General features: G+C 42.1%; 1 protein-coding gene across 21 annotated transcripts in view; it reads right to left on the reverse strand.

The window, feature by feature from the left end:
* Positions 1-203: 203 nt before the first annotated feature.
* TIAM1 (TIAM Rac1 associated GEF 1) overlaps positions 204-18,126 on the reverse strand; it is a 199,652-nt gene continuing 181,729 nt past the window's right edge. For 18 of the 21 annotated variants that reach the window (XM_068912090.1, XM_068912041.1, XM_068912082.1 and 15 more), the window contains 12 exons: positions 16,700-16,879; positions 16,149-16,217; positions 15,732-15,857; positions 13,682-13,790; positions 11,365-11,544; positions 11,123-11,241; positions 9,214-9,322; positions 7,641-7,699; positions 6,538-6,640; positions 5,690-5,777; positions 4,631-4,803; positions 204-2,623 (listed from right to left, as the gene is read on the reverse strand). In XM_068912090.1, the coding sequence (XP_068768191.1) occupies positions 2,139-2,623; positions 4,631-4,803; positions 5,690-5,777; positions 6,538-6,640; positions 7,641-7,699; positions 9,214-9,322; positions 11,123-11,241; positions 11,365-11,544; positions 13,682-13,790; positions 15,732-15,857; positions 16,149-16,217; positions 16,700-16,879 (1,800 nt within the window). In that variant the 3' untranslated portion in view covers positions 204-2,138. Of the gene's footprint in view, positions 2,624-3,766; positions 4,804-5,689; positions 5,778-6,537; positions 6,641-7,640; positions 7,700-9,213; positions 9,323-11,122; positions 11,242-11,364; positions 11,545-13,681; positions 13,791-15,731; positions 15,858-16,148; positions 16,218-16,699; positions 16,880-18,126 lie in introns of all 21 variants that reach the window. The other 3 variants (XM_068911973.1, XM_068911957.1, XR_011135246.1) reach the window with 2 other exon arrangements.

Raw genomic sequence — 18,126 nt, forward strand, 5'->3', positions numbered from 1 at the left:
GTTGAACCCACTCTAAGGGGATATCCATAAAAGACACAGAGCGCGTACTGCTAAGGGAGGAAACATGAGTATTAAAAAGACTCTCCAGGCTATTAAAGCAGGGAGAGTAATCCCGACAGCTTCATCTACTTACTTCCTGCTTGCCTTAACCGAGAAAGACAGCTGTCTTGGAGCATACACGTAACACGTACCATCGTTTTGGGTTTTTTTTCAGTATTTTTATTTCTGACAGGCATTTACAACGTTCCATTCATAGAACTAAAAACATAAAAATAGACCTTCTTTCAGCTTATAAAAGAAATATATAAGAACCTTTGACATAGACATGTCATGACATTATGTACAAGAACAGTGGTACCTTTCAAGTACCAGCCTTCCAGTATTTCAGAACTGACTGTATTCCACTGGGTACAGTATAGGACAGCTAAAACCTCTGCTTTTCTAATACGCTGGGACACAACTGACTGGTAGATGATATAAAACAATGATGTGATAATACAAAGGGTATAGAAACTTTTCTAAAGCTTTTAGGAAAACGAAATCAGAAGATAGCAAAAAGTTAATAGAGAAAGCTTTCATAAGATCAAGTATAGTGCACCAGAAACCAGAAGGGAGGGCAAGGGGGATATGCTAGCTGGGACACAAAGACAGTGATGGATTTTTTTAGGGAATAATTTTTGTTATGTTTTAAAATATAGTCAGAGCAGATTTTATAAAATATAATCCTAAAGCTATTATAAAATTTCAGGTTTTCAAAGTACCTACTAATGTGTCAAACATCAATAGATACAAAAAAAGAAAAATTTCATATAATCCTCCTTTTTTCCATAGGTGAAACTGAAATGGGAAAGTTATATAAATCTTTAAGGAAAAAAAAGTGCTATTTTGTGTTTTGTATGTGGAAAGCTACTTAAAAACCACAAGACTTTAGTCATATTTTACCCTGTTTTAGATGCTTAAATAAAAGTTTTAAAATGTTAAAGAGGTTTGCTTGTTTAGAACGTGTTCATATTCTATTGCAGTGGAAAAGCTTTTATAAAGGAATTAAAATACACTAGTTTCATCCACAGTAGGGAAGTGGATGAGGTCAGTTTTTTGGCCATGAATTCCCTGTCCCCTAAGCCCAAACTCCGCCAGAGAGAGCGAACCAAACCAATCCGTGATGTTGCGGCACTAGCTCCAGTGAGGTTACACCATGGATCTGTTTAGCCTGCTACGATTCCGTCATGTTATTTTATTTTATTTTTTTAATTTTTATTATCTAACTAAACTCCAGTCTCAAACATATACAATAATCCTTTTCCTGAAGAAAGTTATACTAAATAAGAGTTTCCAGTTCATATTTTAATATAAAACCACCATTCCTAACCCTCTGCAAAAAGCTAGCCTCATATCCTAGACTTGGAGCTAAGCTAACACTGTAAAATTCTTATCCCTTTGTGCCCCTGCATCTCAGGTAAAATACAAAAAAATATTTCTTCAAGTGTTAAATTTGGATCTCTTAAGAGAGTTTGGCATCTTTATAATATTATGTAAAACTAGAGCTTCCAACATTGACATTAAGTTAGACCAGCCACAGACCAAGAGGACTTAACACAACATAAATCCCAAACCTTTCTTCACACATTCCTAAAATACATGTATATTCTCTTACATTTAAAGAGGGAAAAGTAATAAGAATACTGCAACTGTACAGGTTAAAAAGGCAGTTTCCTCATTAAGGAGATGAGCCTATGACTGACATTTCACGGCTATAAAACCCTTTGTTCTTTGTGCTATATAGTTCAAGCTAGTTTGCTGCACGTAGGTAAGACATCCACAGTAATTTGTTTTCCAGTGATGATATTCTCCCCATAATTAAATTTCAGCCCCTGATTATTTTAGAATAAATAAAATAGTGTAAAAGCCCTTGGTAACGTAAGACAGGACCTTAAGCTTATCCCGGTTCAGATTTTGAGCGTTTCTGCTTTTACAGGTACCTAAAGCGTGGCCGCATGGCTTCAAGACCGATTCAGCTGCCGAAAGGGTGTGTGCAAGTGTGCAACCTACGGGGCCCGGCTCTCCGCGGTGGGCCTGGGGAAGGAGGGACGGGGGGCAGGACAGGGAGACCTCCACATCGACAGGGCAACGGGGCAGACCTAGAGCTCCGTGTTCAGTTTCCTGCTAGGCACAAAGTCTTCACGTCTCACCCAGATGACCTCCTCGCTGTGGCCCTCCACATCGCCATTGATGCCAGACAAAGCCGCCTGCTTCTTCAGCTGGGTCATCCTGGATGCGTGCGTGTCCATCGCCGGGCGCGACCTGTCCACCCGGCACGGCTGGCTGCCGGCGATGGAGGCCGCCTGCAGCCGCTCCTGAAGGTCTCGGTCGGCCACGGCGCCTTTCATCGCCTCGCAGTATTCATCGTCATCGCTGAGGATGTCCGTCTCTTTGATGTCCTCCTGCTCCTCATACTGAGCAAGGTCAAACTGTTCCTCTACCCAGCGGTCAGTGTCCCCACTGTGTGTGGGCTGCTGGGGCTCTTTTTCAGGGCTGCTTGTGAAGACGGCATCTGAGTCAATGGTAAACCTGTTTCGGGCCAGCCGCCGCCTCCTCCTCCCAAGAGACTTGCTTGGGGCTGACACTGTGCACACACAAAGATAAAACCCCACAGGCCTTTTACACACGGTACAACTCTCTTTAAAAAGTTAGTCTTCCAAGCGCCCTTTATTTAACATCGTTAGGCACAAAATGGGCAGACTCCCAAGAATGACCTAGTCACTCAGCATCCTCCCTACGGGCAAATTACGCTTCACTCGGCTCCTCAGCCCAGGGCTCGCTCCAGCTGTAAAAGGTGTTTCTGCTACTCAGATCCACAGTTGGGATAACGGCCCACAATTACTGTTCCTCCTAAGCGGTAGGCAGCCAGCCAGCCAGCCAGCATGAAGTGCATCTGTTCAGCTCAGCTTCTCACAGGCAGCGCCCTGCTGTCAGTACACAGCAAAACCCAACTAGCCTTACACCTCAACATGGCAAACTGCTCTGTGTCGGTTAAGAGCAACACTACAGGTTTCCAAGTAGCTAGCCTGGCACTGAAGATGCTGGACTTCTCACGTTATTTTATGGGAAAGGAAGTTCCCCATCCAGGCTGTGCTACTCCCGGCCCCACTCCCTCCCTCCTGGAGAGAGGGGGGGGAAAAAAAGATAGAAAAGCTTTCAAAAGTTCCTCACTCAGCACCAGCCAGTCTACTAGCTTTTGCAACTGGCCCAATTAGCAAATTCATTTCTTCCATGTTGAAACATCTTCATAAGAGGCTTGTGAGACAAAGCAGGGGACGAATCCTGCAGCTGAAGGACCTGCAGGCATTCCAGTGCCTTACGTGCACGCACACGTAGCTCCATCGTAAGCAGTTCAACTCCGAGGTTACAGTTTGTCCTCCTCTACTAAACAGCACTTTAGCACTTTGAATATGTATTTATTAGACTCTAGCAGCTTGGGGGTTACATTTTAATATCCCTGAGCCTCAAAGAATGCTTTAAGTATGACAGCTCAGCAGTTGCACGTTTTAACTACATTGAGATGCGTGGACTCTGAGAGATTTTAATCCCAGCAGAATTCATCAAGTAAATGCATTGATGAACCAAACTAAAACAAGGTCTGGCACCTACAGCAGATAAGCCCCACAGGTTGATTGAAGCGCTGTGGTAAAACACTTGCTTTTCAGCCTTCCTTTGAATCTTCATGCTTATGATTTTAAGCGTCTCTGAGGCAGATGGCTAACATTACCTCAAGTGAGAAGCCATGCTGCAAATGTTATTGGTCTGGCCTGCCCGTTACAGAAGAGGAACAGAAAGCCTGGTTCTCTACATTGCTGGATCTAACAAGCAGAAAAAAAAAACAAACAAGCAAAACAAAAAAACAGAAAAACAACACAAAAAAACAGACCAGAACAAAACACGCAGCGGTGCTGTGTACTTTTCAGTTGGAAGCAAGTGTTTCTTCCCTCCATCATCTAGTGCTCTAAAAATGAAAACCTGCTTTTCCCTGGGATTTTCTCATTGCTTTGCCTGAAGTCAAATGAAAAGGAAAATCCATGGTTTAGGACAGACCATTCCAAAAATAATAAGAAAAATAAAAATCAAGTGTATGCCTCTCAAATGTGAAAAGTAGAAGCATGTGCCCTTTAGCAATTGAACCGAAACCGCTAAAATGGAGGATATACAAAGCTGTCACCTCAAACCAAGCTGGTCGTTTGGAGGAGCTGATTTTTTATGTGCATTTTAGTTTAAAAAGTGCTAGGGTTAGCTCAGAAATTCTGCACATGCTTTTGTTTACGTAATATGCAGCAGGCTTCTGCTTTGTTCAGCTGAAACCTATTTCCAGATTAAAGTGCACAACCAATCAGCATTGACAGGAATCCCGCTTGTTCCTTCCATGCCAGAAGGACTGCTCTGAAGCTGAGCCTCGAGTGCAAAGCAAGGTAAATAGTGGCAATTTAAGGCTCTCAGGGAGGTGAAACATGGGAAAACAGAAGCTTTTGCGTACACAGGAGAAAATGCTAATCCTAATATACAAGTTGTGGACACCACCACATGTCCTACAACGGTGCTGGGGTTACTGGGATCTTGAAAGTCTGTAGCCCTACAGTACCTGCCCTGTTCATGGCTGGCCTTGCACCTTTTAGAGCACACAATCTTTTTCCACCAAAAGGAACATATTGCTGGGATGAGGGTAAACTTTCAGTTTTAAGAAGCTGCCTTCTATGCTTATCCCGCAGAATCGAGTGCACAGCCTTCAGAAAGTCCTTCCTGTGTTCTGGAGAACTGAAAAATAGGCAAGAATATATGAGGCAGAGTTATCTCTTGGGAACTGCTACAAGCTTGCTGTAAATGAGATAATTAGTGACCAGTACCATAATTTAAGACAGTTCCAACCAATTGGCATGTACATCCCACAGATAAGTCTCAATTTAATACAGTATTTTCAAAGCAAAGCTGAATCTACAGTCACTGCAATGGACATCCGAGGAAACAAATACATTATTCATCAAAAGAACATCTAGTCATTTACTTCTCTTGAGGCTTCCTTTTCCTCCAATACCAATCACATGCTTAAGCCTGTCAGATAAACATCAGGCTGACCTATGGTGGCCAATTAAATCTCAGTTTGTCTCACATAAGCATACACAGAGCAGGACTCCTGCAATCTTTACTGCCTAGTAGTGGGAATTGGTTTACTCTCAGCTGCTGCTGGACCCTGGTGAACTTGTGCACCAAGTTCTGACCTGAAGCCTAGAACAAGTCACAGTGACCACCACCACTGCTGTAATGAAAATGATCAGGGTTTTCTATTTAAGATAAAGGCAGGGCCCTAAGAACAGGGGTTGGAACTTGTTAGCATGAAAGGTACTGGCTGAACAAGACACTTGAGTGCACAACCTTGCATAAAGATCCACTGCTGGAGTTTAATCGGGTGTAAAATTGTAAAAGAAAAAAATGCAATCAGGATACTTCTGTAAGGGTGCACAGCTGATCAAATATATGCCTTTATTTTAATACATTTTATGAATCCCCTCCCACCAGAAGTACAGTTTTAGTACCTTCTCCCCACTTCCCCTGCCAGCTGTTCCCAGATTGCCCTAGGGGAAAGGAACAGGCAAGCTGAGATCCAGAGATGCAGCAGCCATGGAAAACATGAAAATTCACTTACCTACAGCAGAGGTGAAATGTTCTTTCCGGCCTGCCTTCAGACTCAGATTTAACATGGACAATCTCACATACAGAATTGGTCTCTGCATCTAAAGTGGAAAAGCAAGTAGAACTTCACACAACAGGTTCTCCTATTTTACCTCAATTTGAGTAGAATCCTGAAAAACAGGTTTAAGGCAGTCTGGGACAACAGATCCTACACCGCAAACAACAACATTAACTCCTGGCCGAAAGGCAGCAGCGGGCAAAAAGGCAGCAGCGGGCAAACGGGAAACAGCAGACACCTTAACTGCCCAAAATTTATTAGTACTTCAGATGCACTCACTCAGTCCCAAAGAAAGGGGGAGGAAACCACAGCTCTTCAGGTATTCTAGGGAGTATTCTCACGTTTCACAGACGTAACTTCTACCAACAGGCACCTCCTACGTTCTTTCTATTTTCATTTATGCATTAGAAATAATTTTTTTAAATTTCAAGATTTTGAATATAATAAGCTTCCCTGAATATAATAAGCTTCCCATGCATCCAAAAGTACAAGAACAAAAATTCACTAGCTCTATTGTCTCACAGCTGCAAGATTTCCTTCTAGTCCCCAAAGGGGAACAGAAAGAACCAGTCAGTGATGACTTTGATCTGTTTTTCCAAACCCTGATCGACCTCAGAAAAAATACTGACAAGCTAGAAATACACAGCTGAGGCTTCTACCCCTTCATTACTCTCCTGTGCTATTATGGATGGTGATGTTGTGGATTCCTTTCCCTGCATATGCATATACTTAGGACAGTCAGGGAATGCACCAACACCAGACATTATAAAAGCTTTGCCAGCTTCATGCAGCTGTAACATTACCTGCACTTGCCAACGCTCGAACCTGCAGTGCTTCTAAAGGTATCATGTGACGAAAGCGGAACGGATCCCATTCTTCATAAATTGAAGCTCTATGTGATCCTCCCTGCATGAATTTCAAAATTTTGTCAGGAAATGAGATACCTCAGAAATTCAGATGCAAGAATCCCCTCTGCTCTGCACTGGGAATGCCCAGTTAAGGAGTTGTTCCGAAATTTTTTTCCCCCCCCTCACTAAAACGTCTTGGCAACTAGCGTCACTGTAGTGCCCACCTATGAAGGTCTTGTTAAATTCTAGAGAAAAGCTATCACAAGACCAATCCACTCTTACCAATGCTTCCAAAAGTCATTTAAGACTTAATGTTGCATTCTCTCCTCTAAGTTTACATATACTAATGAATTTGCATTGGTTTTGCTTTAGTCACTCTAAAGTTATTTTGTGGCCAGTTCATGTTAGAAAACAACCATACAAGCATTTCAGATCACACACTTTTTTGGTTTATGCCACATGTAGGAATCAAAATGGCTGTCGCAATATTAAACATTGTGTTGCCCATTGTAGCGAGGCATGTGTTCAGTGTCAAGCTTAGCTTTAACTTTTAATCTCAGATTCCAGGAGGATCCACTGATACACAGTGTAGGCACACCTAAAATATTTAGCTGAGAGCGGTCAACATGTGCTCAGTGGCAGGCTAAACATACAGAAATCAATAACCAGAACTGAAGTGGGGCATTGTGTTTCACTAACAAAGTCGGTAGATATCAGCTCTCACATTAGATATATATACACGGATCAAAGAGCCAAACTCAAAAGACTCGTTCAAGGTGGTATCTTGTTTCATGAACATCCACTCCACAGCATGGAATGGATTTGGTAGACAACATGAATTGTCTAGCAGAGCACAAAGGATAAACTAAACAAATGCTTGTGAAGCACTATCCCCAGGCTGAGCAGTACGCTGTTCAGTATTACTCAAATCCTCATTTGTGTGGCAGAGGACACGGATCCCATGCAAAGGCACACTGTAACACCATAGCTTTATGGAAAGCAAATCTTTATGTTGGAGCTATACAAACATCATCACAGAAATGGTCACTGCAACTTACAAGTTTCTTCTTCTGTTTGGAACCATCCTTATACACAAGGACCACAGCAGTTTTGAACACTAGAGAAAAGTCAAAAATAAGCCATACCGTCAACAAGGTTGGGAGTGGGCCTCCTAAACACCCAAGCATGCAGGCCATTCAACTCCTCAGACAGCCCTCAGCTGAGTCAAGGAGGGAAAGCAAAAGTAATCACACCAGTCCTCTTACATACTCTCCCCATCCCAAAACTCAACCTCAACAACTTTCAGCACTCAGAAACAAGCTGAACCTTCAGTGTTCTACCTTACTGGTTCTCTGAACACCTACTCAAACAGCAACAGTTCTATCTAAAAATTCAGAAAAAATTGTAATCCCCCTCACTAAGTCCACCTCAGACACATGAGCAGCACCCAACTACATGCAGCCAGTAATCAGATGACACTGCATTTAGACAGAATCTGAACCACTCATAAGTGGCACGATGGTCTATACCAGATTAAAAAGTGAGCAACACTAGCAGAGGCGTCATTTGATTCCTCTTTTACCATGTAAAATCCACACGGAATTTGGCTTTCAAGACTCCAGTTCTCCTCATTTCCTCTTTCTTCAGGCCTCAGAGGCACCCTTTGTTTTAGGACTGCTTAGACACTTAATTTTGGACATTTTATAAAACTGATTTAAAGCTTTTTGGAATAATTAAAAGTTGCTGCATGTTCCTAGCAACTTTTACAAGGTCACTGAGTTTCGAGGCATGATCAGGAGCTTTCCCAACTGCAGCAAAGCAGTCCGTTTTTATATAACAACAGCAAAGCTGGAAAATTCTTCATTTGTAAGCTGTTTGATATAAAACAAAAATAAATTCAAAGTAACTGGCTTCTTAACCATTACAGCTTTCTGGAGACAGCAAGGTAGAAGCCTGGTTGCGCATAAGCCAGTTTAAAAACAAATTAAAACCTAGCACACTCTGTATAACTTGACTGGATTCTGAAAGTACATGATTTAGCGAATACAAGCCATTCAGTGCCTTCCCAAGGGATTACACTTTGATGCAGTGGAAAGACCCAGAAATTTATGCTAATAGCAGTTCTGACTTCTAGTTTGTCCACCCAAGATAGACTACTCAGAAGGAGACAGACCACTCCAGAAAAATGTGCCGGGAGTCCTGATTTAGCTCTTACATTTTAAAGTTTAGACACACAATTCCTTTCTGGCAAAACAGACAGAGAGAGATGACAAAGTCTCTTCAGCCCCATCCAACAGCTTGTGAAACAGAGTTAGAATGGATCAGGCTACTGCAACATATCTTTTCAGAGACAAATATCTTTCTATATACCTATCAGCTTATAGCCTTGGATATGGGTTTGAGTAAGTCTTGCACTACTGTAGCAATCATCACCAAATTTTCCACCAGACTTAGATCAATACAGAGCAGAATTTGACCATTACAGCACAGAGGCAAATACAGTTTACGTTCCAGCCAACACTGCAGAAGGCAATACTCAACTACTTTCAATGGGTATCTGCTAAGACATAGTCTACACTTATTTACACATCTGAAATTAAAAAAAAAAAAAAAAACCACTAAGATACAAACCAAATGCCGCCAGCTCAGGTTCCTTCTTCCATTTCCCCAGTGAAGCAGGAGGATTAAGCCATATCACTGTATTATGCAAGAGCAAATCCCCCATAGAAAGGTCTGCAACCTGCCAATCACAAACACATGCAAAAAGTTACAGTCTCAGTTTAAGAAAAACAGAAACGAAACAAAACAAAAAAAACCCCACACTACACAAGCAAACTTTTGGAATGAGCTATTTAGTCAGATGACTGCAAGTGTGTGCAAAGAGAGCATAGCAGACGATCTGCATGCAGTGGGCATGTAAATCCTTATTTGGTGGGCATAAATGAGGGCAAGTGAAGCTTAGGGTCTGGCTCTCATAACTTTGTAGGAAGCCTGGACTTGCCAAAAACAGCAGATGCTTTCCTTGTCTTTTTTGTTCCTTTGTCCCTCCTTCCCCCCTACCAGCTCCTTTCTATTTTGTTTGACCACTTGAAGCATCCCTCCCCTCAGTCACACACACTCAGTTTGGGGTAACATTCAAGGATAACACTCGGTGAAGCAGTCAAAGGATGGCCCCTCCAGAGTTGTCACAGCTCTTGACTCTGTCCAAAGGCTCATCTGTGGAAACTACGTTGCCGGACATGGACTAAGAAAGGCGATCATATCAACTGTTGGGAGATGCATACCAATGCTCACTGCAGCAACCAGATCTTTTACTTTGACCTCTAGACTCCCAAGGTCGCAAAGCAAAGGCTATCCCCAGTCCAGGTGACATTTTACACTGTTCTTCTACCCTCCATTCGGTGAAGTCTGACATTCGCCAAAGGACACTACAGATAGCATCAACACAACAACTTGAGTTCTCCCCAGTAAACACAAGAGCAACACTAAGGAACGCGTTTACTGTAGACACTCCCAAATTAACACCAAATGACGACTGCGCTCCAAACAGAAGTCCTGATATACTCTTTCCAGCCCTGCTTGCCAACACCAACCCTGGTCTCTGCCATCTACCCACCACATGCTTCTCCCCACTGCTGCCATCCAACTCTCACACCCAAAGCTTCCCTAACACTGCACAACCTGGACCACTTTTGTCTCGTATTTGCCCAAAACCTCTTACATCTGATCTTTATCCTAGTTGCTGGCAAAACTCCACTACCGTTTCTTCATATGGTCATGTCTCTCTCCAATATTCACCCCATCACTCCTCTCATCAGTCCTGCAGCACTCAGCTTCAGCATGTCTCTACCTCTTCCTCGTTGTCCCCTTTCAGCCCACCACTCTCCCTCACGACACCGCTGGACTCATAGGCCAATGTTTCATCAGCAAATGGTGAGTCCAGGCTTCAGCTTGAATCTTTAAGACACCTTCCACGGGTGTCTCCGAGATGGACACCCAAGATCGAGCCACACTCAAACTGCAGGCGTTTCAGTATGCGCTATATGGTACCTAGGCCAAAGCCCAGGCCTCTCATACATCAAGTCAACTAACACACTTTCCAAAAGGGTAATGGCAGTTTCTCACGCACTGGATCTCACATTGTGATCTATTTAAACTGATTAGAGAACTAAGTACAGACTTGCCTCAGCATGCCAGTCCGCTCAGGCTGGTGGGGCAAGATTATTCATGCAGAACCAGCAGAGCTGAGACAGGGACATCAAAAAAAAGGGACTGCAAGTTTGTCTAGGATTTTGACTCAAGCACAACATTCAAGGTGAATTAATTCATTGCTTCTATACCTTGGTTCTACTCACTGAACTGTGGATGGGCAAGCAATTTTTGGATAGAACTGGGATTTATCTGTTTGTAACAGAACTCACTCAAACAAGAAAGCTTGAAAGGTAACATTTGATATAATTTAACATTCACAAAACGTTAACATCCACAATATAGACTCCAAAATAGCAGCCTTGTTCTCTAAAATTTGATGATCTGTTACCTCCTTTTTCTCCCCGGTTTGTTCTGCTATGAGTTGGTCAAACACTGCACCATACTCTTCATGGATTTTCTGCATTTCATTAATGTGGCTGGCAACTTTGTTCATTGTTTTTATGGCCACTAGAAGAGAGAGAGAAAGGGAAAAAGATAAAAGGTATTTTTAAGCCCCTGGGAGGAAGAGGCAAGACAAGGCTTCCAAATCTGAGGTTAAACAGGCAAGAGTGGCACAGGTTCGCTCCTTACCATCAAGGTGATAGTGCTCTTCACTGTCTACGTCAGTCAGAGCAAAGAGCTCCTTCAGCAGGAGAGGATATTTCAGTATTCGCTGGATGGGTTTGATGAGGTAAGACTCCAGCGTGGAGGAGTGCTGCCGTCTAGGATTCTGAGCATCTAGAAACGCCTTGAAAGCAGTGTCTGTCTTAGCTAAAAGATTAAAATGAAGCAATTAAATAAATCAGAAATAATAACAACAACTGCTCTGCTGAAGTGACTTTCCTAGCTTGAAACTCATTTATCCAGAGACGTTTCGTGAGGAAGTGCAGATTTATTAGATCCACAGTATTAAATTTATGCCTGCCAGGTTTTGAGTTGCTGTCACTTTGCCACACAGACATTATTTATGATTTAACATCAGGCACCTATGTACCATAACTACACATACAGTTTTTAACTATGCTCATTATTTCTGACCTTGAAACTATTTTAGAGTTGCATAAATCCTTTTAATCATCTGTTTCCTTGAAGAAAAGAGATACACTCGATATTTCCAAGAACTCAGTACTAGGCGGACAGGCATGTTTTGGGTATTTTTAATCTTAACCTTAAAATGCAATACTAAACAGCAGCAAAATCAAGAGCTAGTAAGGAGGCAGGAAATGGTAAACTTAAGATACTACACCATATTTTGAGACCTCGGGCAGACTGATTTCCCACCTGACTGCTGTTCATTATCTTTTCCACCTGACTACTATCAAATCCAAAAAAATACCAATTTCCCTGTTGCTCCCCCTACTAGATCACAAATTTGTATGGGAAGTTGAGTATGGAGAAGATGGCATCTTTAGATATACATGTTGTTTAGCGCAGAAACAGTTCCACACAATTGCTTTTATTAGAGCCATGTCCCCTGGTGAGGCTGGGTGCTTTTTTGCAGATAGTCACCTGCTTTCAATAAAGCAACTTCTGGTTAAAACCAAAAGCCACCTGCACCACATCTGAAGACACCAAATTACACTTGAAACATACTCCCAGGTTTTATAAGAGATTAATCTCCAGAATCAAATTTGAAATTCTGCTTGTGCCATAATTCAAGTACATGCATTTTTCATTTATAAATGCAGTCAGTGATGAAAACGCAAAACAGAACAACCAGAACTACCTAGTCCATGGCCTTAACATTAAGGTCAAGCAAGCTGATGCCAACAGAAAGTATGAGTGTGACTAGCAACAAATCATTTATTCATGTATTCCACGGAGCTGCCAACTCTTCTCTGCAGCATGGTAAATAAGAGTTTACAAGTAATTATAGCAAAAAACTTTTTAAATTATTTTTAGGCAAATCTGGTTTTTTTGATTTTCAGAGAACATCTAGATGCCTGACAAATAAGAGCTCCCCCTTAATGGCACTGATCCTAGAACTGGAACCATTTGTTTATTTAACATCCTGGCCAGAAGTGAATTGCATGAAGCACTGCTAACTTCAACAGATTTACACTTTCATGGGGTGATGGTAGGGAGGCGAGAAAACATACTCCAAGGCAAGGAGGCCCACGAGTATTTATATGCCAGACCACAGTTCATTTATATGCCAGACCACAGTTCATTTATATGCCAGACCACAGTTCATTTATCTCCACCTCAGCAAACCAAGCTCTGCTAGAAATTTTGACATGGGAATTTCTCAGACAAATTGGAACACAAGAGAAAGGAGGAAGAGAAGAGAGAAAAAGCATAGTGAAATTAAAATATTTAGATAGCTTCCATAAAACGTTACCCCAGGCTGATCCTTTCCTAACGGCTGTCAGCATTTAACCAAATTTGTAGAAGCTTCAATGGGATTGCCACCAGCACATATGCAGAGTACAAACTCTAAGAGGAACCAGAGGTCAATATAACTATCGCCGCTTTTGGTTCCAAAGTGGGAAGTGATCCATTAACACACGCCGCATTGCCCATTTATAGAAACTTTCTATGCCTTAAACAACTGAAAAGGAACTGGATGTATCGAGGAGAATAAAGTAAGTGGAGGGAACTACATGTGACGTTAATTACCTCTCGTATTGAGCTCCTCAAGTCTCACTACACTGATGGTGGTCTAGGAACACTTACAGCACTGGGCTCCCCATGAAGCTTTCGGACCAGCTGGACTCACTCTCCTAACGCCACAAAGATGTCTGGAGAGTACCCAGGTATGCACACTCCCACTCCTCCATCACAGCTTGCCTTGCATCTCACACATCTCACCATCCACCAGGACAATTCGCGCCAATCCAAACTAATGCTTCTTTCCCGTGTGTCTCTCTGCACACCCAGATCTGTTTATCCAGGGCGTGGCTCTTACCTTTCACCAGTACTTTTGGGACTTTTGTGTGGCTGGCACAGAAGGCACTGTACAGCTTGAAACGGTCAGCATAGTAAAGAAAGGATCCACCCAAAGAAAACAATACTTTCTGGATTGGAAAAAAAAAATAAAGAAAAAAAAAGCATAAACACCACATATAAAAATCTGTTAGTTATTTTTCTCTTCCAATAAGTCAGGTGAAGTCAGACTGTCTAAAAGAAGGGGGTCTTCCACAGCAGGCTGTACTAGCATTGCTTTTCTGAATGCTGCCTCAATTATCCACTGTGCTTCCCAAATGGGGACCTCCACCAACAGAGAAAGATCAAAGCAACAAGCACAGAAACTCCTCACAAGGTTGACAGAGAAGAAGTCAGAACAACACTGATGTTTTTCTCCCTACTCTGTATAATGTGCTCGAGCTATAAGAGAAGGAAAACAACAGTGGTAGGGAGGGTTTCCATTTACCTTTCAGATAACAGGTCATGGTACTTTTAAGAGTGTTCTCACACCACCAGGCACACCCAGCCTTGGTGCCTGAACCCAGCTTGGGCTCCCCCAGGCTGTTCGCATAGCTAAGACCACTTAGAGACACCACTGACTATACAGTGAACCTACACACACAGCTCCAGAGCCGTATTTAAATGCTTGGGCCTAAGATCTTACTAAGTAACGACCGCAGGCCACAGAAAGGACCGGACATACCCGGCTTTCTAATGGATCAGATATGAAGGAGCTGCAAGTGAGACTAGGACCCCACCGCACAAACGTGCATACACAGCCAGGTCTTTGCTGCTATTGAAACGAGTTTGGGTTAAGGGCTGAACAAAAGTCTTTCCTAAGAAGCCTCTGTCACAGACAAGCCTTCGCTCCACTACACGCTAAGGAACAAAATGGAGCAGGGGGAAAAAGTGCGCAGCTTGGTACGGTCAGAGGGAAGCACACAGCAGAACTGAAACCGAACTCTGCACTCTGCTTTTAAACTATTCCCATAGGGCAGAACTGACAATGAAGTTGATAAACTTTTTATGGGAAGAGGTGGAAGTAGAAATATTCAGGACACAGAGTCCTGAACATGAGCTTCTTTCTCATTCATCTCTTTCAGCACACAGTGATTACAGAGACTTCTTCCATTAAAAAGCATCTCTGTAGTCTCAATTATGGGTGCACTTCTTACAAAAGAGCCAAATTCTAGTTATGTGAGGGTGGTGTTTATGACTAATGCCAATTTAAAACAAGCATCTGACAGCAAAGCTACATACATACAACAAGACCACTTCTTTCACTAATTCTTGCAGGGCTATAGGTTTCTTAGCTGAAGATCAAGCCCAATGGAAATGTTATAATTATTCATCAAGGTACCCAGTCCTCTGCCAAGGTGAGTGCTGAAAGTAAGAGTAAAACTCCTCAAAGAATAAACATTGTATTATTTACTTGCCATATACGCAGTACATGACTACAGCATACATAACAAAGCATAGAGTAAACCGTGTGTTTTAAACTGTTCCCACATTTTGCTTTTTTTTTTTTTAAATTAAGTTTATATACCTTTAGTTTATATTTCTACATTTCCTTCATGCACAGCTGCCGATATTTGGAAGTACCTGCCATATAGTTCTGCTATCCATCAAAAGCCCAAATGCCAAACTCAACTTACAGTTCAGAACTATTTCCCTAATGGGTTTCTGAACTACTGCACTAGACTTCTCAGAACAAAGGTTTTAATGTAATTTTCCATTTCTAGCTTTTCCTTAGAGCTCAAGACAAGAAATCTGACAGAAAGGCAAGAATAGCATCTAAAAGAACATGGCATTACCAAATTCCAGTGCTCTATACAGCTAATAAATGTAGTATGAACTACAGCTATAGCAGGATATTCAGTATTAGCTAACAAATTAGTCTGCAGTGCAAGCAGATGCGTGTTTTTACATGAAGAGTCATAGTAGTCAGACACATGACAAAAGGGTGTTAGAGGACAACTTCTGCGATATAGTTCATCATTGTGTAAAACTTAACAGCATTTGTCTACTCAGAATTTAAATAGTGAGATTACCTTAAATTGCTCAACTTTTTCAAGCTTTTCCAGGTCTGGAACCAACCTTACTCCATCTTCAAGAGTTTTTAAGAACTCTACCTGGAATGCTACCATTTCAGTCAGATTTCCAAAGAGAACATCCAGCTAATAAAATGAAAAAAAGAGCAACATGCTGAAAATACCTCTGTTAAGATCACTTTACAGGTAAATCGTGTTTTCTGGAAGTTCAGTAATTTTCAGTCCAACTGTAAAAATCAGTGCAATGTCAGAAAAATTGCATTATACACTATTGAGCAGTACCTTTATACTCTGTTCCATCCATTATTTTAAAAGAAATGAATTTCAGAATTTCTGCCTAGCCCTTAAAAAAGGAGGTCAAGCTTAGAAGAGGGAGGATAAGATATCTAACAAAAGGACAAGCAACAGCTAACAGACCTCATCTGGTGTGAGGAAAGTTTCTTTTTGTAGAGGCTTCAGGTATCTCTCCATCAGACAGTTCAAGTCCTAAAAATTCAAAAAAAAAAAAAAAGGATTCCTCTGGTAGTTCCTTGAAATGCCTCTAAATATCTATTGAAGTGACAAAGATCACAGTTTACCTAGTCTATGAGTATTTCTTTATCATGCATAAGGCAAAAGAGTTAGCTTTCACAGAATTTAAGATAATAAAATAAAACATTTATGCAGTTTTACTTACTAAAAGCAATGCAAGGTCTCATGAAACAGTGTTCAACTGCTAAGGACAAGTGTTCACCTTGGTTTAGCAACCAAGCAAAGTCATTCCAAAATGATGGAATAACAATTTTGCACACCTACTTTTTCCAGAGACTTGTCAAAGTTGCATGCAGTTCCACAATCCATCATTAGGAAAGTAAATTAGCAAAAGAGACATGCACAAAATATATTTTGAAGTAGAAAAGAGACTAGCCAAGTTCTCCAGAAGAAGGAGAAATATTAGTAGATTGAAACCACATACTGAGACCCCTTACTTTGACGTAGGTGCGTTCTGTTTCAAGAAGTTCACAAATAACCTTTCGCAGCTTATCTGCATCTGTGAGCTGTCTCATGGTGGCCAGCTGGGGTCCGGTGAATTCCTGAGGATGAGCACTTGAATCAGAAGGATTCATTTCATGTAGACTGCGACAGAAAGCAGCGACCTGCTCTGTACTCTTCAAAAAAGAAGGAAGAGGAAAGACCGGGGTAATATCTTAAGTAAGTGCTACAGGAAAGATGGAGTTCAGAAGCCTCTGGAGGTAAGCAGCTGCTGCCTGGGGGATTTTTAAAAGGCACCAAAGTCCACATCTGCATTCACCATGTTACGCATCTGTCTGTCCTGTCTGTCTCTCAGTGACAGAGGGTAAGGGGAAAAAAGATTTACACAATACAAACGAACTGAAGCGTTGTTCAGTAACATTCCTGGTTTCAGATATGCATGAACTTCTAGGCTCAAATAGGCTTGTCCAGCACTTAGAATGGAAAACAAAAACAAAGACCCCAAGTGCAAGAACTGAGAACTAAAAACAACTGTACAAACAAAACACACACCCCAGCCCTCTGCCAGTTCCCTAACCCGGTTTGCAACAGTCCCACGAACGGCTGCGTCAACACAACCAAGGAGACAGTATGGAGATAGAAATTGCTTAAGCGGTTTTGCGGCAAAGCAGAGCCATCTGCAGAGCCAAAGCCTCGGGCTTCGAACGCGAATTCCCTGGGAAAGGAACATGCCTCGCAGGGTCAACGTCTTCTCCTTAAGCCAGGGTTTTCAGAGCTTCTACATCTAGCTGCTTTCTTTAATGTTTAATCAGCTCTCTCTATATAAAGACAGTTATCCTCTCTTCACCTCCCTCTTGCGAGATCATCATCGTGCATCTTTCGTTACACTGAAAAGTTTTTGAGCAGGTTCGGTCTCTAGTGTCAGTGACGACAGCCTCGGGCTTCTAGGGTTGCTGAAGCAGCCCAGCGCCATATCTTCTTCCCTCCCTGAAGCCCCGAGAGGGCGCAGGAGGGAAAAGAGCTGCTGTACTTGGTCACACCTCTCTCAGTTTGCGAGTTTAATCCTGCCACTGTCTCTTAATCCAGATTTAGAGACTTACCAACTCTGCCTCTACATCCCTGCAGTCCATATTAAAACAACTTACCCCAAATTAGCCTGTTCTGACATAGAACATGCAAGAGAAACAAAAACAAAAAAAAAGAAAGAAAAAACAAAAATCAATTTGCAGGCAGAGCCCTGCACACTGAGAGATCCTTTGCTCACGCCAACCCACCAGCAGGTAGCAACAGCAGCAGGAGGAGCCTGAACTACTACAGACCTCCAATGGCCCAACGCTGAAAATCTCTGCATTTGTTAACCTGCACAGTCTGCTCACATACAGCTATTTTCCTCTCAGTTCACTGCCATGAAGCCCTAGAGGAG

The sequence above is a fragment of the Struthio camelus genome, chromosome 1 (assembly GCF_040807025.1).
Source record: "Struthio camelus isolate bStrCam1 chromosome 1, bStrCam1.hap1, whole genome shotgun sequence".
NCBI classification, from domain to species: Eukaryota; Metazoa; Chordata; class Aves; order Struthioniformes; family Struthionidae; genus Struthio; species Struthio camelus.